Source organism: Arachis stenosperma, chromosome 6, assembly GCF_014773155.1.
Source record: "Arachis stenosperma cultivar V10309 chromosome 6, arast.V10309.gnm1.PFL2, whole genome shotgun sequence".
Classification (NCBI taxonomy): domain Eukaryota; kingdom Viridiplantae; phylum Streptophyta; class Magnoliopsida; order Fabales; family Fabaceae; genus Arachis; species Arachis stenosperma.
Window position 1 is genome coordinate 52,354,401 of NC_080382.1, and position 23,262 is coordinate 52,377,662.

The 23,262-nt window shown below is 37.7% G+C and overlaps 1 protein-coding gene across 1 annotated transcript; it reads left to right on the forward strand.

Moving 5' to 3' along the window:
• Nucleotides 1-4,959: 4,959 nt before the first annotated feature.
• LOC130934044 (uncharacterized) lies at nucleotides 4,960-5,565 on the forward strand. The gene has a single exon (XM_057863635.1). It carries the CDS (start codon nucleotides 4,960-4,962, stop codon nucleotides 5,563-5,565), a length of 606 nt encoding a protein of 201 aa, XP_057719618.1.
• Nucleotides 5,566-23,262: the final 17,697 nt, after the last annotated feature.

Below are 23,262 nucleotides of genomic sequence, written 5' to 3' on the forward strand. Positions count from 1 at the left end.
ATAAAAGTATAATTTTTGAAAGTTAATGTTTTGAAAAAGCACAAGAAAAATAAGAAAAGACACAAAACAAGAAAAACTCAAGATCAAACAAGAAAAATAAACAAGAACAACTTGAAGATCAATGAAGAACAAAGAACACAAGTTCGAAAATTTTAAAGAAAAATATAAATCTGCAATTGACACCAAACTTAGAAGAAGACACTAAACTCACGGAAAAAAAATTAAAATTTGATAAAGAAAAATAATATTTTTGAAAAAAAAAATTTTTTTTTAAAAGGGATAATAAAAGATGAAATTCTAGTAAAAAAAAGGATAAATTCTTCCTAATCTAAGCAACAAAATAAACCTTTAGTTGTTCAAACTCGAATAATCCCCGGCAACGGCGCCAAAAATTTGGTGCACGAATTTGTGATCCGCACAACTAACCAGCAAGTGCACTGGGTCGTCCAAGTAATACCTTACGTGAGTAAGGGTCGATCCCACGGAGATTATTGGTTTGAATCAAGCTATGTTTATCTTATTATTCTTAGTCAGGATATTAATTAAAATTATCAATTGGAATTATTAGATTGGAAAAATAAAAGAGAACAAAAGCATTACTTGTTGTGCAGTAATGAGAAATATGTTGGAGTTTTGGAGATGCTTTGTCCTCTGAATTTCAACTCTTCCTTGAAATCCTTTTCCACACGCAAAGTCCCTTCCATGGCAAGCTCTATGTAGGGTGTCACCGTTGTCAATGGCTACTTCCCATCCTCTCAGTGAAAACGTTCCTATGCTCTGTCACAGCACGGCTAATCATCTGTCGGTTCTCAATCAGGTTGGAATAGAATCCATTGATTCTTTTGCGTCTGTCACTAACGCCCAGCCTTCAGGAGTTTGAAGCTCGTCACAGTCATTCAATCCCAGAATCCTACTCGGAATACCACAGACAAGGTTTAGACTTTCCGGATTCTCATGAATGCCGCCATCAATCCGGCTTATACCACGAAGATTCTGAGTGATGAATCTAAGAGATACTCATTCAATCTGATGTAGAACGGAGGTGGTTGTCAGACACACGTTCATGGATTGAGGAAGGTGATGAGTGTCACAGATCATCACCTTCTCCATAATTAAGCGCGAATGAACATCTTAGATAAGAACAAGCGTGTTTGAATGGAAAATAAAGGAATTGTATTAATTCATCGAGACGCTGCAGAGCTCCTCACCCCCAACAATGGAGTTTAGAGACTCATGCCGTCAAAAAGTATGTAATTCAGATCTGAAAATGTCATGAGGTACAGAATAAGTCTCTAAAAGTTGTTTAAATAGTAAACTAGTAACCTAGGTTTACAGAAAATGAGTAAACTAAGATAATTGGTGCAGAAATCCACTTCTGGGGCCTACTTGGTGTGTGCTGGGGCTGAGACTAAAGCTATCCACGAACTGAGGCTTTTCTTGGAGTTGAACTCCAAGTTATAACGTGTTTTGGGCGTTCAACTCCGGATCATGACGTGTTTTTGGCGTTTAACTCCAGACAGCAGCATGTACTTGGCGTTCAACGCCAAGTTACATCGTCTATCTTCGTGCAAAGTATGGACTATTATATATTGCTGGAAAGCCCTGGATGTCTACTTTCCAACGCCGTTGAGAGCACGCCAATTGGACTCCTGTAGCTCCAGAAAATCCATTTCGAGTGCAGGGAGGTCAGGATCCAACAGCATCAGCAGTCCTTTTTCAGCCAAACTCAGATTTTTGCTCAGCTCCCTCAATTTCAGCCAGAAAATACCTGAAATCACAGAAAAACACACAAACTCATAGTAAAGTCTAGAAATATGATTTTTGCCTAAAAACTAATAATATCTAACTAAAAACTAATTAAAACATGCTAAAATCTACATGAAATTACCCCCAAAAAGCGTATAAAATATCCGCTTATCAGTGCTACAATGCAAGGGACGCGCACGCACAGAGGACGCGTACACGTAGGTGAATGAATGCAGTGTTCACTTTGAGAACGCTACGTTCTCCTGAAGCAAGCTCCTAACCACACCAACTAAAGACCCATTCTGACCCACTTCATCAGAATCCAAAATCCCATTCCAAGGACTAAATGACTGAATTAGAAAGTGTATAAATAGAGGAAAGTTTGATTTCATTAAGGACCTTTTTTTCTTTTTTGGGAGACTTTCATTTTTTGATCCTCTTTTAGAGTTTAGATCTAGTTGGAGTTTCTTTCCGATCTTCCATTTTCTGCAATTTTTCTTTCTGATTTGTGTTAGGGCAATGATGAACTAAACCCCAAATTTCATTAGGGGGAGGATCTCTATTGTAATTTCAATGAATCAATGAAATTCTTCTTCTTCTCAATTCAACTGTGTAGCTATTGGGTATCTTATGCTTTGACTATGAATTATTCACTCTGGAAGGAGGTTTAATTCAACTAAATGTGGATGTGAGCCTCGGAAGGCGAATAACCTTCATTAGAACTGAAGCTCTATCCATCACAATTCTTATTACCAACACTATTCGGGACGAATTGAGGTTTTGAGAATTTGTGTGGCTTATGGAAAAGAGAATGTGCTCTAACTCTTCTTATGACAATTAGATCAAGAAATTGGCAAGGTTGATTGTGATTAGAGAGATTGGAGTTGAGACCCATTTGATTCATGAATGATTAAAGTATCTCCAATCCCTGATAAATCATTTTAACTTCTCTGCACTTTAGGATTCAGTTTTTTTAGTCTTCTTGCAATTTAAGATTCAGTTCTTTTTAATTTCTTTCACTTTAAGTTTCAGCAATTTACCTTTCTTGCCATTTAAGTTTTTGCTATTTTGCTCCCAGCATTTTAATTTCTTGCTATTTAATTCCTTTCAACCACGAATCACTCCAATTATTATTGTTAGCTTGACTAGATTCATCACCATACTAAAATTGCTTGATCCATCAATCCCTGTGGCATCGACCTTACTCTTGTGAGTCATTACTACTTGATGCGACTCGGTATACTTACCGGTGAGTTTGTGTGGAATTCAAATTTTCACGCCATCAAGTTTTTGTCGCCGTTACTGGGGAACGATTTAGATTGACAATGATTAAGTAAGGTGATAATCTAGATTAAGCATTTTTTTCTTTTATTTTAGTTACGCACACTAACTATTTGAGATTTTGTTTCTACTAATCTTAACTGCACTCAAGCAATAGAGTTATTGGAGAAGAAGAATCAGAGGAAGAAGATCAAGAAATGGAGGGTAACATCCCTAATCCACCTGAGGATGTGGCTAACAATAATGGGCAACCTCAGAGAAGAGTTTTAGCCTCCTACACTATCCCTAACTCAAGAAACTGTGGCAGTAGCATCGTGACACCTAAAGTCCATGCCAATAATTTTGAACTCAAACCCCAACTTATCACTCTAGTTCAAAATAATTATCAATATGGAGGAAGTGCTACTGAGGACCTAAACCAACATCTCTCGGTGTTCTTGAGAATTTGTGACACTATCAAAACCAATGGATTCCACCCTGACATCTATAAGCTCTTATTATTCCTATTTTTACTGAGAGACAAAACCACACACTGGTTAGAGACATTCCCAAAAGAGAGCATCACCAATCAGGATGATCTAGTCAGTAAATTTCTAGCCAAATTCTACCCTCCTCAAAGAGTCATTAAATTGAAAATTGATGAACAAATCTTCAGACAGCAAGAAGGAGAGTCACTATATGAGGCCTGGGAAAGGTACAAAGCTCTAATTAGAAGATGCCCAGAAGGAATGTCTAGTGAATGGGTTAAGCTGCAAAATTCCTATGAAGGTTTGTCCTTAAGTTCAAGAAAAGCCTTGGATTATTCTTCAGGAGGATCCTTACAAATGATGAAAACTGCTCAAGAGGCACATGATCTGATAGACATGGTGGCCAATAATGAGTACTTCTACTCTTTTGAAAGGCAAGCAGCTCCAAAGAGAGGTGTATTTTAGCTTGAAAGAGTCGATACAATCTTGGCTCAAAACAAGATCACGCAGCAACAACTTCAACAACAGATTGAAATAACGTCAAAGAGGATGGATGGCTTACAACTTGCAACAGTGAGCACAACAAATCAACCATCAATGGTATGGGGACAACAAGAAGAGAACTATAAGGAGCAACAACCAGAACAAGTCCAATACATGCACAACAAGGAGTTGGACAAAATAATTTTCATGGAGACACTTACAACTCATCTTGGAGAAACCACCCCAATTTGAGATGGGGAGAGATCCAAAACCAGCAGCCTTGGCAAAGAAACTCAAACCAAAATAACTCCAAAAACACAGACCCCCAAAACCATCAAAATACTAACCAAAATCCATACAGAAAATAGCAAAATAATCAACCATCATCCAATTACTACTCACCAAATAACCCATCAACTAACCACAACAATTATCACCCACCACCTACATCCCACACTCAACCACAACCACCCCAAGAGTCCCAAAGAATCTCCAATTTGGAGATGATGATAGAGAAAATGATAAAACACCAAGAATTGGCCAACAAGAACCATGAAGCTTCACTAAAGAACCTGGAAAGACAAATTGGGAAATTGTCCAAGCAAACATTGGCTGAAAGACCAAGCAATGCACTACCAAGTGATACCATCCCAACCCCAAGGAAGAGTGTAAAGCAATTCAACTAAGGAATGGGAAAACTTTGGAGAATGACAAAGGTGCTGGCCAAAAGCAAGTAGATGAGGACAAGCATGAGAAGGATAATTTTAAGAAGAAAGAAGATGAACCACAAGCTTCAAAGAAAGGGAAGCAAGTCATGGAAGATGATCCACAAGAAAAGAGGAAGGAGGTGAAGCCTTACATCCCTCCTCTGCCATATCCCCAGAGACTACAAAAAGAGCTCAAGGATCAATAATTTTCCATGTTTCTAGAAGTCTTTAAGAAGCTGGAAATCAATATCCCACTTGCTGAAGCATTGGAGTAGATGCATCTTTATGCAAAATTCCTTAAAGAACTCATCAATAAGAAGAGAAGCTGGAATGAAAAGGAGACCGTGATCTTGACACAAGAATGCAGTACAGTGATTCAAAAGGGTCTCCCACCAAAACTCAAAGACCCTGAGAGCTTCATCATATCATGCACCATAGGCAACATGACACTAGAAAAGGCTCTATATGATATAGGTGCTAGCATCAACTTGATGCCTCTCTCATTGAGGAAAAAGCTTGCAATAGAGGAAGTCAAACCAATAAGAATGTCACTTCAAATGGCAGACAAATCACTTAAGATACCTAACAGAGTAGTAGAAAACTTATTGGTAAAGATTGGAGAATTTATTTTCCCTGCCGATTTTGTCATCCTAGACATGGAAAAAGAGGGACACAACTCAATTATCTTGGGAAAACCCTTCTTTGCCACAACAAGAGCTATAATTAATGTAGAGAAAGGTGAAATGACCCTCAGAGTGCATGATGAAAAGATGATCATCAATGTTTTTAAGGCCATGCAATATTTCTCTGAGAAGGAGAAGCGTATGAGGGTGGAAATGATAGAAGAATTGGAGGAAGAGTCACTTGAAGCCAATTGTTAGGAGGAGCAGGAAGAGGAAACAGAAGAAGGACAAGAAATTATGGAAGAAAGAGTAGCTGAAATCTCTCTTGAAAGTAAGATAGAGGAGGTGCCAAAGCAAGAATTGAAGCCCCTCCCTCCTTATCTCAAGTATGCATTTCTTGGAGGAGAAGAGACATTGCAAGTGATAATCAACTCTTCCTTAAACATGGAAAATGAAACAAAGTTGATTGAAGTGCTAAAGGCTCACAAGATAGCCTTGGGATGGACAATTGATGATATTAAAGGCATAAGCCCTGCCATCTGCATGCACAAAATCTTGTTGGAACCAGATTCAAGACCAGTGGTGCAACTTCAGAGGATACTAAACCCAACCATGAAGGAAGTAGTCCAGAAGGAAGGGATGAAATTGTGGAATGCTGGGATCATCTATCTAATTTTTGGCAGTCCGTGGGTAAGCCCAATTCAAGTGGTGCCCAAGAAAGGTGGAATGACTGTCATCACTAATGAAAAAAATGAATTCATTTCCACAAGAACTGTAACAGGGTGGAGGATGTGTATTGATTACAGAAGACTAAATGAAGCCATAATGAAAGATCACTTTTCTCTCCCTTTCATTGACCAAATGTTGGAAAGATTGGCCAGGCATGCATATTACTGCTTCTTTGATGGATATTCAGGGTATAATCAAATAGTGGTGGACCTCAAGGATCAAGAAAAAACCTTATTCACATGTCCATTTGGAGTCTTTGCCTACAGGAGGATGCCTTTTGGGCTATACAATGCTCCAGTAACCTTCCAAAGGTGTATGCTCTCCATTTTCTCTTATATGATAGAAAAATTTTTAGAGGTCTTTATGGATGATTTCTCTGTCTTTGGTAATTCTTTTGACATTTGTCTGCAACATCTAACCCTTATTTTGAAAAGATGCTAAGAAACAAATTTAGTCTTAAATTAGAAAAAATGCCACTTCATGGTACCAGAAGGTATAGTTCTTGGGCATAAGGTTTCAAACAAGGGGATAGAAGTTGATAGAGCCAAGATAGAAATCACAGAAAAACTACCAGTCCCTATCAATGTAAAAACAGTGAGAAGCTTTATTGGGCATGTTGGATTTTATAGAAGATTTATCAGGGATTTTTCAAAAATAGCCAAACCACTGAGTAATTTGCTAGTGGTTGACAATCCTTTCATCTTTGATAATAATTGCAAGCATGCCTTTGAAACCTTGAAGAAGAAATTCACTACAGCACCAATCATCACACCCCCTGAATGGGGACTTCCTTTTGAACTTATGTGTGATGCAAGTAATGTTGAAATTGGTGCTGTATTGAGACAAAAGAAAGACAAGCTGCACCATGTCATATATTATGCAAGCAAGGTGTTAAATGAGGCACAAAAGAATTAAACCACCACAGAGAAAGAGCTTTTGGCTATTGTGTATGCAATTGACAAATTTAGACAATACTTGATTGGTTTAAAAGTTATAGTCTATACTGATCATGCTGCTCTCAAGTATCTCAAGTCTAAACAGGATTCTAAGCCAAGGCTTATTAGGTGGGTGCTGTTGTTGCAAGAATTTGACATTGAAGTGAAAGATAGAAATGGGAATGAGAACCAAGTGGCAGACTATTTATCAAGATTGCCACAAGAGGCCAACCAAGATACACCATAACCAGTAAACGAGAAGTTCCTAGATGAACATCTCCTCCAAATCCAGTAAGCACCTTGGTTTGCTGACATTGCTGATGACAAGTCATCTTAGCCTAGTTTTACTAGCCTTTTTCTTTTGTTTTTACTTGAATTATGCACTTTCTTGAGCTACAAGCAAGCCAATTTAGGTAGATTTTCATGCTACCTTTGATTGAATCAACCATAGATGAATTAAGGCAATTTCATGAGGTTTGATGCCATAATTGGTGCATATTAGGATAGAATGAACATCTCATGATTTTGAGCATAGCTTTGATGTGTTTGGTTGATTTATGATAGGTGAAGAAAGCTTGGAGAAAAGTGGAAGTAAGAAGGAATGGCTAGAAGCAAAGGGGAGACAATGAAACAAGTGAAATTGAACCAGGAAACATAAAGTTGGAGTTGAAGTTAGCCCTCAAACTTTGGCACAAACTTTTGGTGAAAGGTTAGCCTCAAAGTTAGCCCCCTAACTTGAAGGCTAACGTGAGAAGTTGAAATTTCTTCCCTGGGCACTCAAAGTTTGCGCCAACGTTAGCCCCCTAACTTGGAGGCTAACGTTGGCATGAGAATTTTATCCCAGGGGTGGCCAAAGTTTGCGCCAACGTTAGCCCCCTAACTTGGAGGCTAACGTTGGCGCCATTTATGCATAAGGAAGGGCCAACGTTGGCGCTGAAGTTAGCCCCCTAACTTTGGCACCAACGTTGGCATCAGGAAATGTGGGCTGCTGATATGAAAAGTTAGCTTCAAAGTTAGCCCCCTAACTTTGACTCAAACTTTTAATCCAACTTTGCAAAATTCAAATCCGGTTCAAATGGTTCACTTGGGTTTCTCTCCAAACTTCAAGAGCAATTAACCAAGGCTTCTTTCAACCCAATTTCACCAAGAGCAAAGGCCCAACTCAAGGCTTGAAGATCAATTGAAGAAAGTGTATAAATAGGCCAGAATTCAAGTTAGTCGGGGAGTTCCCTTTTTATGATTTTTCATAGAGCTTTCCTTTTGTTTTAGTTACAGAGTGATATTGAGTTTCTTAGTTTGGGGGAAGGAGAATTCCATTCTCTTCCTCTTAGCTTTATTGCTTTCAATTTCAATTACAATTGTCTCGGATCTTGGGTTAGAGAATTGAAGGAATTCTGTTTCAATCTCATCCTTGGATCTCTCTTTTTCTTTTTCTGCTTAATTGAATTTAGCTTTCTGTCAATTGTTCTTCTTCTATTTTCTTTGCAATTTACAATTCTCTTGCTATTGTTCTTGTTGGATCTAGGAAGGCATTGAGATCTAGACTTGGTTTTCTAGTCTCTGGGTCCTGAGATCTAATTTTCCCATTTCAATTCTCTGTTTCTTGCTTTAATTGTTCATTTACTTTTCTGTTTTGAATCCGATTCAACCCCAATTCCCATTTACTCTTCTGATTGATGCAATTTAACTTCTCTTTGTTTTATTCCTGCAAATCCAAGTCCCAATCCCCTTTACATTTCAAGCCATTTACATTTCTTGTCATTTAAGATTCTTGCAATTTACATTTCTTGCTCTTTAAGTTTATGCCATTTAATTTCTTGTTCTTTAAGATTCAGCAATTTAGCTCTTGTTCTATTTACTTTCAATGCAATTTAAATTCTGCAAATCACCAATCAATCAACCAAATCTTGATTCGCTTGACTAATTCAACCACTAAACTAAAATTGCTCAATCCTTCAATCCCTGTGGGATCGACCTCACTCCCGTGAGTTTTATTACTTGATGCGACCCGGTGCACTTGCCGGTTAGATTGGTGTTGTTTTGGGAGAGATTCATTTTTCCACCAAAATAATGTCTCATCAAGTTTTTGGCGCCGTTGCCGGGGATTGATTAGATTGACAATGATTAAGTGAAGTGGAGATCTAGATCAAGCACTTTTTCTTTAATTTTTGACTAACCCACTAACTGTTTGAATTTTTGCCTAAACTAACACTAACTTTGCTCTCTCAGTAGAGTACATTGCTTTTCTGGTTCTGTGTCCATTTCTTGTTGTTCTGTACAACAAGAGCAATTTTCTTCTGATTTTCTCTCAAAGCCTATTAACTGTTTGACACATTGTGTCAACTAATCCTCTGACTACATTCTGGCATGAGAATATCCAATTTTCATTTGGATTGTTTGTGATTGTGCAGATCATGGAGGAAAGGAATCCTACAGCAAGAGGAGAAAAACAGAGGCATTATGATTTTCAACCTCCATAATCAAAGAGCAAGATGTCAAGCTAGTGACAATAAAAGAGCGCTTGTTGAGAGGCAACCCAACCGGAGGTAACTTTCTTTTTATATCTGTTTCAATAAAAAGGTTAATTAGTTTTATCTAGATTGCAAGAAGTTAAGTTTGGTGTTACACACCAAAAATAATTTAAGGGAGAATGTAGAATTCTAAGTTTGGTGTTCCACCAAAATCCCATTATAACACACATTCTCACCTCATGCATAATATGGGCTTCAAGCATAATGGATGAATTAGTTAACTATTTTGCTGTTTTCTAGTATTCAGCCTTATTAGTTTTGAGAAAAAGAATTTCACACATGGTTAATGAAAACCTTTGGCAAGGTACTAAGTTTGGTGTTCCCACACCAAAGTAAGTTCAAAAAGCCCACAAATAAATCATGCAGACTAACCACTGTTTCTAAGTGCTTGGGGAACAAGCAACTTTCAATATCACTGCAGAATATCATACAAACTTTTGGAGATTTTTAGCATCATCAACCAAAGAGGTGAAAGATGAACATGAAAGTCAGAATTGATGATGATGAGAAGAAGGACAGCAAGTGAACTCCAACAGGTTGTATTGTTAAGTGATTGTTTTACATCAAATATTGCAGTAATTGAAAGTTGGATTATATCCTTATTTGCCCTGCCTGTCTGCATAGTGTAGTTTTCTTTATATACCCCTGCCTGCCTACATAGCATAGTCTTTCTTTATAATTCAATAAGCAAGATGCTTGATTATTCACAACATTCTTATCTTCAAAACTTGTTTGCGCTCAATTTTCAAGAATGCATCACATGAAAGTTCTTTGAAAAGAAGGATTGAGGAATTAAACAATTTTGAGGTAAGCAAAAGATTAGGAGAAGTGGTGGTTCTAGTTGTATGATTATGTATTGAGGTTGCATGCTTGTGAAAACCTGCATGGGAGCTCATAGGCAGGATATGAAGTTCAAAGAAGTATTGTGGAGATTCTCAAAAGTCAATTGATCCGAGAAGCAGCAACCAAAACAAAAAGAAAAGAAAAGAAAATACAAAAACAAAAAGAACATGGCCCAAGGCTCTGAGCATCAATTACTAGGCAGAAAAAGAAAGAAAGAAACAAAAACTCAAAGAGTTGCTATCCTAGTAAATGCTTGTGGTTGAAGTGTGTCAAGGAAAGAGGCTTGAGCAAGTAAATCCTGAGGGGTGCTTTAACACCTAATACCTTAAAACCAACTGGTTTAGGAGTATTGATTGAAAACTTATCTAAAGAGCCGCCTTGAGACATGATACTTAGAGTCGAGGCCAAAGCACAGAAACTATAAGCTGCTTCAAGGTGATTACATATAAAGAGATCTCCATGATACCATTTGGATGAAAATCCTAAGACCTACGACTCCCAATATGTGAGGACTAGTGAGCACTGAAGCCCTTGCATGAGCATATGATTTAGAGTTCATCCCACTGTTACTTGATCACTTCACTCACTGTACTTTACAAGTGTTCTTCAATCCGTCTTAATTAAAAGAACCTCTGAGCATAATTCATTTCTTGCTTGGGGACAAGCAAGCTTTAAGTTTGGTGTTGTGATGACAAGTCATCTTAGCCTAGTTTTACTAGCCTTTTTCTTTTGTTTTTACTTGAATTATGCACTTTCTTGAGCTACAAGCAAGCCAATTTAGGTAGATTTTCATGCTTCCTTTGATTGAATCAACCATAGATGAATTAAGGCAATTTCATGAGGTTTGATGCCATAATTGGTGCATATTAGGATAGAATGAACATCTCATGATTTTGAGCATAGCTTTGATGTGTTTGGTTGATTTATGATAGGTGAAGAAAGATTGGAGAAAAGTGGAAGTAAGAAGGAATGGCTAGAAGCAAAGGGGAGACAATGAAACAAGTGAAATTGAACCAGAAAACATAAAGTTGGAGTTGAAGTTAGCCCTCAAACTTTGGCACAAACTTTTGGTGAAAAGTTAGCCTCAAAGTTAGCCCCCTAACTTGAAGGCTAACGTGAGAAGTTGAAATTTCTTCCCTGGGCACTCAAAGTTTGCGCCAACGTTAGCCCCCTAACTTGGAGGCTAACGTTGGCATGACAATTCTCACCCAGGGTAGCCAAAGTTTGCGCCAACGTTAGCCCCCTAACTTGGAGGCTAACGTTGGCATGAGAATTTTATCCCAGGGGTGGCCAAAGTTTGCGCCAACGTTAGCCCCCTAACTTAGAGGCTAACGTTGGCGCCATTTATGCATAAGGAAGGGCCAACGTTGGCGCTGAAGTTAGCCCCCTAACTTTGGCACCAACGTTGGCATCAGGAAATGTGGGCTGCTGATATGAAAAGTTAGCTTCAAAGTTAGCCCCCTAACTTTGACTCAAACTTTTAATCCAACTTTGCAAAATTCAAATCCGGTTCAAATGGTTCACTTGGGTTTCTCTCCAAACTTCAAGAGCAATTAACCAAGGCTTCTTTCAACCCAATTTCACCAAGAGCAAATGCCCAACTCAAGGCTTGAAGATCAATTGAAGAAAGTGTATAAATAGGCCAGAATTCAAGTTAGTCGGGGAGTTCCCTTTTTATGATTTTTCATAGAGCTTTCCTTTTGTTTTAGTTACAGAGTGATATTGAGTTTCTTAGTTTGGGGGAAGGAGAATTCCATTCTCTTCCTCTTAGCTTTATTGCTTTCAATTTCAATTACAATTGTCTCGGATCTTGGGTTGGAGAATTGAAGGAATTCTGTTTCAATCTCATCCTTGGATCTCTCTTTTTCTTTTTCTGCTTAATTGAATTTAGCTTTCTGTCAATTGTTCTTCTTCTATTTTCTTTGCAATTTACAATTCTCTTGCTATTGTTCTTGTTGGATCTAGGAAGGCATTGAGATCTAGACTTGGTTTTCTAGTCTCTGGGTCCTGAGATCTAATTTTCCCATTTCAATTCTCTGTTTCTTGCTTTAATTGTTCATTTACTTTTCTGTTTTGAATCCGATTCAACCCCAATTCCCATTTACTCTTCTGATTGATGCAATTTAACTTCTCTTTGTTTTATTCCTGCAAATCCAAGTCCCAATCCCCTTTACATTTCAAGCCATTTACATTTCTTGTCATTTAAGATTCTTGCAATTTATATTTCTTGCTCTTTAAGTTTCTGCCATTTAATTTCTTGTTCTTTAAGATTCAGCAATTTAGCTCTTGTTCTATTTACTTTCAATGCAATTTAAATTCTGCAAATCACCAATCAATCAACCAAATCTTGAGTCGCTTGACTAATTCAACCACTAAACTAAAATTGCTCAATCCTTCAATCCCTGTGGGATCGACCTCACTCCCGTGAGTTTTATTACTTGATGCGACCCGGTGCACTTGCCGGTTAGATTGGTGTTGTTTTGGGAGAGATTCATTTTTCCACCAAAATAATGTCTCATCAAGTTTTTGGCGCCGTTGCCGGGGATTGATTCGATTGACAATGATTAAGTGAAGTGGAGATCTAGATCAAGCACTTTTTCTTTAATTTTTGACTAACCCACTAACTGTTTGAATTTTTGCCTAAACTAACACTAACTTTGCTCTCTCAGTAGAGTACATTGCTTTTCTGGTTCTGTGTCCGTTTCTTGTTGTTCTGTACAACAAGAGCAATTTTCTTCTGATTTTCTCTCAAAGCCTATTAACTGTTTGACACATTGTGTCAACTAATCCTCTGACTACATTCTGGTATGAGAATATCCAATTTTCATTTGGATTGTTTGTGATTGTGCAGATCATGGAGGAAAGGAATCCTACAGCAAGAGGAGAAAAACTGAGGCATTATGATTTTCAACCTCCATAATCAAAGAGCAAGATGTCAAGCTAGTGACAATAAAAGAGCGCTTGTTGGGAGGCAACCCAACCGGAGGTAACTATCTTTTCATATCTATTTCAATAAAAAGGTTAATTAGTTTTATCTAGATTGCAAGAAGCTAAGTTTGGTGTACACACCAAAACAATATAAAGGAGAATGAAGGATTCTAAGTTTGGTGTCCACCAAAACCCCATTGTAACACACATTCTCACTTTCTGCATAATGTAGGCTTCAAGCATACTGGATGAACTAGTTAACCATTTTACTGTTTTCTAGTATTCAGCCTTATTAGTTTTGAGAAAAAGAATTTCACACATGGTTAATGAAAACCTTTGGCAAGGTACTAAGTTTGGTGTTCCCACACCAAAGTAAGTTCAAAAAGCCCGCAAATAAATCATGAAAATTAACCATTGTTTCTAAGTGCTTGGGGAACAAGCAACTTTCAATATCACTGCAGAATATCATACAAGCTTTTGGAGATGTTTAGCATCATCAACCAAAGAGGTGAAAGATGAACATGAAAGTCAGAATTGATGATGATGAGAAGAAGGACAGCAAGTGAACTCCAACAGGTTGTATTGTTAAGTGATTGTTTTACATCAAATATTGCAGTAATTGAAAGTTGGATTATATCCTTATTTGCCCTGCCTGTCTGCATAGTGTAGTTTTCTTTATATACCCCTGCCTGCCTACATAGCATAGTCTTTCTTTATAATTCAATAAGCAAGATGCTTGATTATTCACAACATTCTTATCTTCAAAACTTGTTTGCGCTCAATTTTCAAGAATGCATCACATGAAAGTTCTTTGAAAAGAAGGATTGAGGAATTAAACAATTTTGAGGTAAGCAAAAGATTAGGAGAAGTGGTGGTTCTAGTTGTATGATTATGTATTGAGGTTGCATGCTTGTGAAAACCTGCATGGGAGCTCATAGGCAGGATATGAAGTTCAAAGAAGTATTGTGGAGATTCTCAAAAGTCAATTGATCCGAGAAGCAGCAACCAAAACAAAAAGAAAAGAAAAGAAAATACAAAAACAAAAAGAACATGGCCCAAGGCTCTGAGCATCAATTACTAGGCAGAAAAAGAAAGAAAGAAACAAAAACTCAAAGAGTTGCTATCCTAGTAAATGCTTGTGGTTGAAGTGTGTCAAGGAAAGAGGCTTGAGCAAGTAAATCCTGAGGGGTGCTTTAACACCTAATACCTTAAAACCAACTGGTTTAGGAGTATTGATTGAAAACTTATCTAAAGAGCCGCCTTGAGACATGATACTTAGAGTCGAGGCCAAAGCACAGAAACTATAAGCTGCTTCAAGGTGATTACATATAAAGAGATCTCCATGATACCATTTGGATGAAAATCCTAAGACCTACGACTCCCAATATGTGAGGACTAGTGAGCACTGAAGCCCTTGCATGAGCATATGATTTAGAGTTCATCCCACTGTTACTTGATCACTTCACTCACTGTACTTTACAAGTGTTCTTCAATCCGTCTTAATTAAAAGAACCTCTGAGCATAATTCATTTCTTGCTTGGGGACAAGCAAGCTTTAAGTTTGGTGTTGTGATGACAAGTCATCTTAGCCTAGTTTTACTAGCCTTTTTCTTTTGTTTTTACTTGAATTATGCACTTTCTTGAGCTACAAGTAAGCCAATTTAGGTAGATTTTCATGCTTCCTTTGATTGAATCAACCATAGATGAATTAAGGCAATTTCATGAGGTTTGATGCCATAATTGGTGCATATTAGGATAGAATGAACATCTCATGATTTTGAGCATAGCTTTGATGTGTTTGGTTGATTTATGATAGGTGAAGAAAGCTTGGAGAAAAGTGGAAGTAAGAAGGAATGGCTAGAAGCAAAGGGGAGACAATGAAACAAGTGAAATTGAACCAGAAAACATAAAGTTGGAGTTGAAGTTAGCCCTCAAACTTTGGCACAAACTTTTGGTGAAAAGTTAGCCTCAAAGTTAGCCCCCTAACTTGAAGGCTAACGTGAGAAGTTGAAATTTCTTCCCTGGGCACTCAAAGTTTGCGCCAACGTTAGCCCCCTAACTTGGAGGCTAACGTTGGCATGACAATTCTCACCCAGGGTAGCCAAAGTTTGCGCCAACGTTAGCCCCCTAACTTGGAGGCTAACGTTGGCATGAGAATTTTATCCCAGGGGTGGCCAAAGTTTGCGCCAACGTTAGCCCCCTAACTTAGAGGCTAACGTTGGCGCCATTTATGCATAAGGAAGGGCCAACGTTGGCGCTGAAGTTAGCCCCCTAACTTTGGCACCAACGTTGGCATCAGGAAATGTGGGCTGCTGATATGAAAAGTTAGCTTCAAAGTTAGCCCCCTAACTTTGACTCAAACTTTTAATCCAACTTTGCAAAATTCAAATCCGGTTCAAATGGTTCACTTGGGTTTCTCTCCAAACTTCAAGAGCAATTAACCAAGGCTTCTTTCAACCCAATTTCACCAAGAGCAAATGCCCAACTCAAGGCTTGAAGATCAATTGAAGAAAGTGTATAAATAGGCCAGAATTCAAGTTAGTCGGGGAGTTCCCTTTTTATGATTTTTCATAGAGCTTTCCTTTTGTTTTAGTTACAGAGTGATATTGAGTTTCTTAGTTTGGGGGAAGGAGAATTCCATTCTCTTCCTCTTAGCTTTATTGCTTTCAATTTCAATTACAATTGTCTCGGATCTTGGGTTGGAGAATTGAAGGAATTCTGTTTCAATCTCATCCTTGGATCTCTCTTTTTCTTTTTCTGCTTAATTGAATTTAGCTTTCTGTCAATTGTTCTTCTTCTATTTTCTTTGCAATTTACAATTCTCTTGCTATTGTTCTTGTTGGATCTAGGAAGGCATTGAGATCTAGACTTGGTTTTCTAGTCTCTGGGTCCTGAGATCTAATTTTCCCATTTCAATTCTCTGTTTCTTGCTTTAATTGTTCATTTACTTTTCTGTTTTGAATCCGATTCAACCCCAATTCCCATTTACTCTTCTGATTGATGCAATTTAACTTCTCTTTGTTTTATTCCTGCAAATCCAAGTCCCAATCCCCTTTACATTTCAAGCCATTTACATTTCTTGTCATTTAAGATTCTTGCAATTTATATTTCTTGCTCTTTAAGTTTCTGCCATTTAATTTCTTGTTCTTTAAGATTCAGCAATTTAGCTCTTGTTCTATTTACTTTCAATGCAATTTAAATTCTGCAAATCACCAATCAATCAACCAAATCTTGAGTCGCTTGACTAATTCAACCACTAAACTAAAATTGCTCAATCCTTCAATCCCTGTGGGATCGACCTCACTCCCGTGAGTTTTATTACTTGATGCGACCCGGTGCACTTGCCGGTTAGATTGGTGTTGTTTTGGGAGAGATTCATTTTTCCACCAAAATAATGTCTCATCAAGTTTTTGGCGCCGTTGCCGGGGATTGATTCGATTGACAATGATTAAGTGAAGTGGAGATCTAGATCAAGCACTTTTTCTTTAATTTTTGACTAACCCACTAACTGTTTGAATTTTTGCCTAAACTAACACTAACTTTGCTCTCTCAGTAGAGTACATTGCTTTTCTGGTTCTGTGTCCGTTTCTTGTTGTTCTGTACAACAAGAGCAATTTTCTTCTGATTTTCTCTCAAAGCCTATTAACTGTTTGACACATTGTGTCAACTAATCCTCTGACTACATTCTGGTATGAGAATATCCAATTTTCATTTGGATTGTTTGTGATTGTGCAGATCATGGAGGAAAGGAATCCTACAGCAAGAGGAGAAAAACTGAGGCATTATGATTTTCAACCTCCATAATCAAAGAGCAAGATGTCAAGCTAGTGACAATAAAAGAGCGCTTGTTGGGAGGCAACCCAACCGGAGGTAACTTTCTTTTTATATCTGTTTCAATAAAAAGGTTAATTAGTTTTATCTAGATTGCAAGAAGCTAAGTTTGGTGTTACACACCAAAAATAATTTAAAGGAGAATGTAGAATTCTAAGTTTGGTGCTCCACCAAAATCCCATTATAACACACATTCTCACCTCATGCATAATATGGGCTTCAAGCATAATAGATGAATTAGTTAACTATTTTGCTGTTTTCTAGTATTCAGCCTTATTAGTTTTGAGAAAAAGAATTTCACACATGGTTAATGAAAACCTTTGGCAAGGTACTAAGTTTGGTGTTCCCACACCAAAGTAAGTTCAAAAAGCCCACAAATAAATCATGCAGACTAACCACTGTTTCTAAGTGCTTGGGGAACAAGCAACTTTCAATATCACTGCAGAATATCATACAAACTTTTGGAGATTTTTAGCATCATCAACCAAAGAGGTGAAAGATGAACATGAAAGTCAGAATTGATGATGATGAGAAGAAGGACAGCAAGTGAACTCCAACAGGTTGTATTGTTAAGTGATTGTTTTACATCAAATATTGCAGTAATTGAAAGTTGGATTATATCCTTATTTGCCCTGCCTGTCTGCATAGTGTAGTTTTCTTTATATACCCCTGCCTGCCTACATAGCATAGTCTTTCTTTATAATTCAATAAGCAAGATGCTTGATTATTCACAACATTCTTATCTTCAAAACTTGTTTGCGCTCAATTTTCAAGAATGCATCACATGAAAGTTCTTTGAAAAGAAGGATTGAGGAATTAAACAATTTTGAGGTAAGCAAAAGATTAGGAGAAGTGGTGGTTCTAGTTGTATGATTATGTATTGAGGTTGCATGCTTGTGAAAACCTGCATGGGAGCTCATAGGCAGGATATGAAGTTCAAAGAAGTATTGTGGAGATTCTCAAAAGTCAATTGATCCGAGAAGCAGCAACCAAAACAAAAAGAAAAGAAAAGAAAATACAAAAACAAAAAGAACATGGCCCAAGGCTCTGAGCATCAATTACTAGGCAGAAAAAGAAAGAAAGAAACAAAAACTCAAAGAGTTGCTATCCTAGTAAATGCTTGTGGTTGAAGTGTGTCAAGGAAAGAGGCTTGAGCAAGTAAATCCTGAGGGGTGCTTTAACACCTAATACCTTAAAACCAACTGGTTTAGGAGTATTGATTGAAAACTTATCTAAAGAGCCGCCTTGAGACATGATACTTAGAGTCGAGGCCAAAGCACAGAAACTATAAGCTGCTTCAAGGTGATTACATATAAAGAGATCTCCATGATACCATTTGGATGAAAATCCTAAGACCTACGACTCCCAATATGTGAGGACTAGTGAGCACTGAAGCCCTTGCATGAGCATATGATTTAGAGTTCATCCCACTGTTACTTGATCACTTCACTCACTGTACTTTACAAGTGTTCTTCAATCCGTCTTAATTAAAAGAACCTCTGAGCATAATTCATTTCTTGCTTGGGGACAAGCAAGCTTTAAGTTTGGTGTTGTGATGACAAGTCATCTTAGCCTAGTTTTACTAGCCTTTTTCTTTTGTTTTTACTTGAATTATGCACTTTCTTGAGCTACAAGCAAGCCAATTTAGGTAGATTTTCATGCTTCCTTTGATTGAATCAACCATAGATGAATTAAGGCAATTTCATGAGGTTTGATGCCATAATTGGTGCATATTAGGATAAAATGAACATCTCATGATTTTGAGCATAGCTTTGATGTGTTTGGTTGATTTATGATAGGTGAAGAAAGCTTGGAGAAAAGTGGAAGTAAGAAGGAATGGCTAGAAGCAAAGGGGAGACAATGAAACAAGTGAAATTGAACCAGGAAACATAAAGTTGGAGTTGAAGTTAGCCCTCAAACTTTGGCACAAACTTTTGGTGAAAAGTTAGCCTCAAAGTTAGCCCCCTAACTTGAAGGCTAACGTGAGAAGTTGAAATTTCTTCCCTGGGCACTCAAAGTTTGCGCCAACGTTAGCCCCCTAACTTGGAGGCTAACGTTGGCATGACAATTCTCACCCAGGGTAGCCAAAGTTTGCGCCAACGTTAGCCCCCTAACTTGGAGGCTAACGTTGGCATGAGAATTTTATCCCAGGGGTGGCCAAAGTTTGCGCCAACGTTAGCCCCCTAACTTGGAGGCTAACGTTGGCGCCATTTATGCATAAGGAAGGGCCAACGTTGGCGCTGAAGTTAGCCCCCTAACTTTGGCACCAATGTTGGCATCAGGAAATGTGGGCTGCTGATATGAAAAGTTAGCTTCAAAGTTAGCCCCCTAACTTTGACTCAAACTTTTAATCCAACTTTGCAAAATTCAAATCCGGTTCAAATGGTTCACTTGGGTTTCTCTCCAAACTTCAAGAGCAATTAACCAAGGCTTCTTTCAACCCAATTTCACCAAGAGCAAAGGCCCAACTCAAGGCTTGAAGATCAATTGAAGAAAGTGTATAAATAGGCCAGAATTCAAGTTATTCGGGGAGTCCCCTTTTTATAATTTCTCATAGAGCTTTCCTTTGGTTTTAGTTACAGAGTGATATTTAGTTTCTTAGTTTGGGGAAGGAGAATTCCATTCTCTTCCTCTTAGCTTTATTGCTTTCAATTTCAATTACAATTGTCTCGGATCTTGGGTTGGAGAATTGAAGGAATTCTGTTTCAATCTCATCCTTGGATCTCTCTTTTTCTTTTTCTGCTTAATTGAATTTAGCTTTCTGTCAATTGTTCTTCTTCTATTTTCTTTGCAATTTACAATTCTCTTGCTATTGTTCTTGTTGGATCTAGGAAGGCATTGAGATCTAGACTTGGTTTTCTAGTCTCTGGGTCCTGAGATCTAATTTTCCCATTTCAATTCTCTGTTTCTTGCTTTAATTGTTCATTTACTTTTCTGTTTTGAATCCGATTCAACCCCAATTCCCATTTACTCTTTTGATTGATGCAATTTAACTTCTCTTTGTTTTATTCCTGCAAATCCAAGTCCCAATCCCCTTTACATTTCAAGCCATTTACATTTCTTGTCATTTAAGATTCTTGCAATTTACATTTCTTGCTCTTTAAGTTTCTGCCATTTAATTTCTTGTTCTTTAAGATTCAGCAATTTAGCTCTTGTTCTATTTACTTTCAATGCAATTTAAATTCTGCAAATCACCAATCAATCAACCAAATCTTGATTCGCTTGACTAATTCAACCACTAAACTAAAATTGCTCAATCCTTCAATCCCTGTGGGATCGACCTCACTCCCGTGAGTTTTATTACTTGATGCGATCCGGTGCCCTTGCCGGTTAGATTGGTGTTGTTTTGGGAGAGATTCATTTTTCCACCAAAATAATGTCTCATCAATTGCAAACTACAAGGTGGGAAGAAAGATTCCTCAAGAGTTCACCAAGCAACAAGTGAAGAAGCTGTGTAATAAAGACAAGAAGTTCTTATGGGACGAGCCATTCTTGTTCAAGAGGTGTCCAGATGGGATGATTAGAAGGTGTATCCCTGAAAATGAGATGAGAGACATATTGTGGCACTGTCATGGTTCAGCTTATGGTGGACATTTTTTGCCAGAAAAAACAGCAGCTAAGGTGCTTCAAAGTGGATTTTATTGGCCAACTATATTCAAAGACGCCAGAGAATTTGTGCATCAATGCAATGAATATCAGAGAGCTGGAGGGTTGACAAAGAGGAATGAAATGCCCCAGAACTTCATTTTGGAAGTGGAACTATTTGATCTCTGGGGTGTAGATTTTATGGGCCCATTTCCCCTATCCTATTCCTTCAAATACATTCTGCTGGCAGTAGAATATGTCTCCAAATGGGTAGAGGCTATAGCCACAACCACATGTGATGCACCAATTGTTCTTTAATTTCTTAAGAAATACATCTTCACCAGATATGGGGTGCCTAAAGGCCTTATTAGTGATGGTGGCAGCCACTTCTGCAACAAACAAATGGAGAAACTGCTCCACAAATATGGAGTAATCCACAAGGTGGCCACACCATATCACCCTCAAACTAATGAACAAGCTGAATTGGCTAACAGGAAGCTAAAAAGAATCTTAGAGAAGACAGTTGGGATCACAAGGAAAGACTGGGCCTGAAAATTGGATGACGCTTTATGGGCATATAGAACTGCATTCAAAACCCTAATTGGAAAGTCACCTTTTCAACTAATCTATGGAAAATCATGTCACCTTCCTGTGGAGCTAGAGCATAAAGCTTACTGAGCCACTAAGCTCCTCAATCTTGACTCTTAAGCAGCAGGAGAGAAAAGGCTATTGCAACTCAATAAACTGGATGAATTCAGGTTGGAAGCTTATGAGAATGTAAAGATATACAAGGAGAAAGCTAAAAAGTGGCATGACAAGAAAATCCTAAAAAGGGAATTCAAACCAGGACAACAAGTGCTCTTATATAATTTCAGGCTTAAAGTGTTTCCTGACAAACTCAAGTCTAAATGAACTGGTCCTTATTTAGTGACAAAAGTTGTTCCTTATGGGAGTCTTAAACTCCTGAATGAAGTTAAAAAGGATACATTCACAGCAAATGGTCATAGAGCCAAGCATTACTTGGGAGGACCCTGGAACAAGGAGGAGAGCATTCATGAACTGAGTTAAACAATAATGGAGGATGTCAAGCTAATGACACTAAAAGAGCGCTTGTTGGGAGGCAACCCAACCAGAGGTAGTTTTCTTTTCATAGCTATTTCAATAAAAGGGTTAAGTAGATTTATCTAATTACAAGGAGCAAAGTTTGGTGTTCCACCAAAGACCTCATTAAAAATACATTTTAACCCTCAGTATGATTAGTCACTAGCTCCAAACAATCAGGAAAACTACTTAACCATTGTTTGCTTTATAGTTTATAGTCTATCTTCTCTAATAGAAGCATAAGGTTCTATGTATGTGATTGATCTGGTGCATAACATAACAGACAGTGGTAGGAAACTAAGTTTGGTGTTCATACACCAAAGTAAGTTCAAAAGCCTACCACAGTGCATGCATGCTAACCATCTTTCAAGTGCTTGGGGAATAAGCAAATTCCAATAACTTTGCAGGAATTCAATCAATCTCTTGGAGGAACTATGCACCATCATCCAATGACACTAAAAAGGATACAAAGGCTGTGAATCACGATGACGAGGGAAAAGCTGGAAGATGTCACCAAGAGGTTGTATTGTTACTTAATTTCCTCTAATTTGAAATGCTCTAAATTGGATGTCTAAATGTACCCTGCTCACTAGTATTAGTTTAATTTGATTGTATTCTATTTGATTACTGTCTTTCAATTAGAATATGCTAGTCAGAAGGGCTTGTTCATCTGCACCTACTTGAATGTATGTCTTGTGCCCTTCTGCATAAATAAGAGAAGTGTTTAAAATAGAAAGTAAAAGTCCAATGTGGTAGGAACTAGAATAGTGATCAGTGATGGTATGTGCTTGACTAGATTAGCAAGTTCAAGAATAAAGCTGCAGGATAAAGAATGTCTCTTTTTAGTGTTAACTTAGGTGCTGCTGTGAATCTTTGATAAATAAATATCCTTGGAAAAGAAAAAAAAGCAAGAAAGAAAGAAAGAAAAGCCTAGAATTAGCAACAAACAAATGAAAGAAACAAATAATAAGGCTAGACACCAATAGCTTGGACCTTAAGACATATGCCTGTGTTGTCTATGTACTAGGATCTGCTTGGATGATTAGGTTCTAAAGAGTGTTTCAACATTTGGTAACTTGGCTTAACTAACCCGGGATTATCAACCAAAAGTCCACTATCAAGAGCAACCTAGTTACAAGATAGTTAGTAACCCAAAGAAATGCTAGGCACCAATGTCTTAAGAAGAATTGTGAGCCACGTGTCTGTAGTGGAGATGTGTTGATTTAAAAATTGATCTAAAAAGCTGCCACAACACAAGACATTGAGCAACAATTGAAAAATAAGTTTCTAAACCAAAAATGAAAAAAAGAAAAATCTAACAAGGATCAAAGACAATAAGGTTCACATCAGTAACTCTAGATAGCACTGAGAGAGACATATCTTATCTAGAAGTTGATAATAATTGAGTCGAATTCTGTCTAGATAAAACCCTATGATCCACATTCAATTACATGCTAATAAGGACATATATGC

Bases quoted from the DNA above. Each gene is read 5' to 3' on its own strand.
- LOC130934044 (XM_057863635.1), top strand. From the start codon at position 4,960: ATGCATCTTTATGCAAAATTCCTTAAAGAACTCATCAATAAGAAGAGA.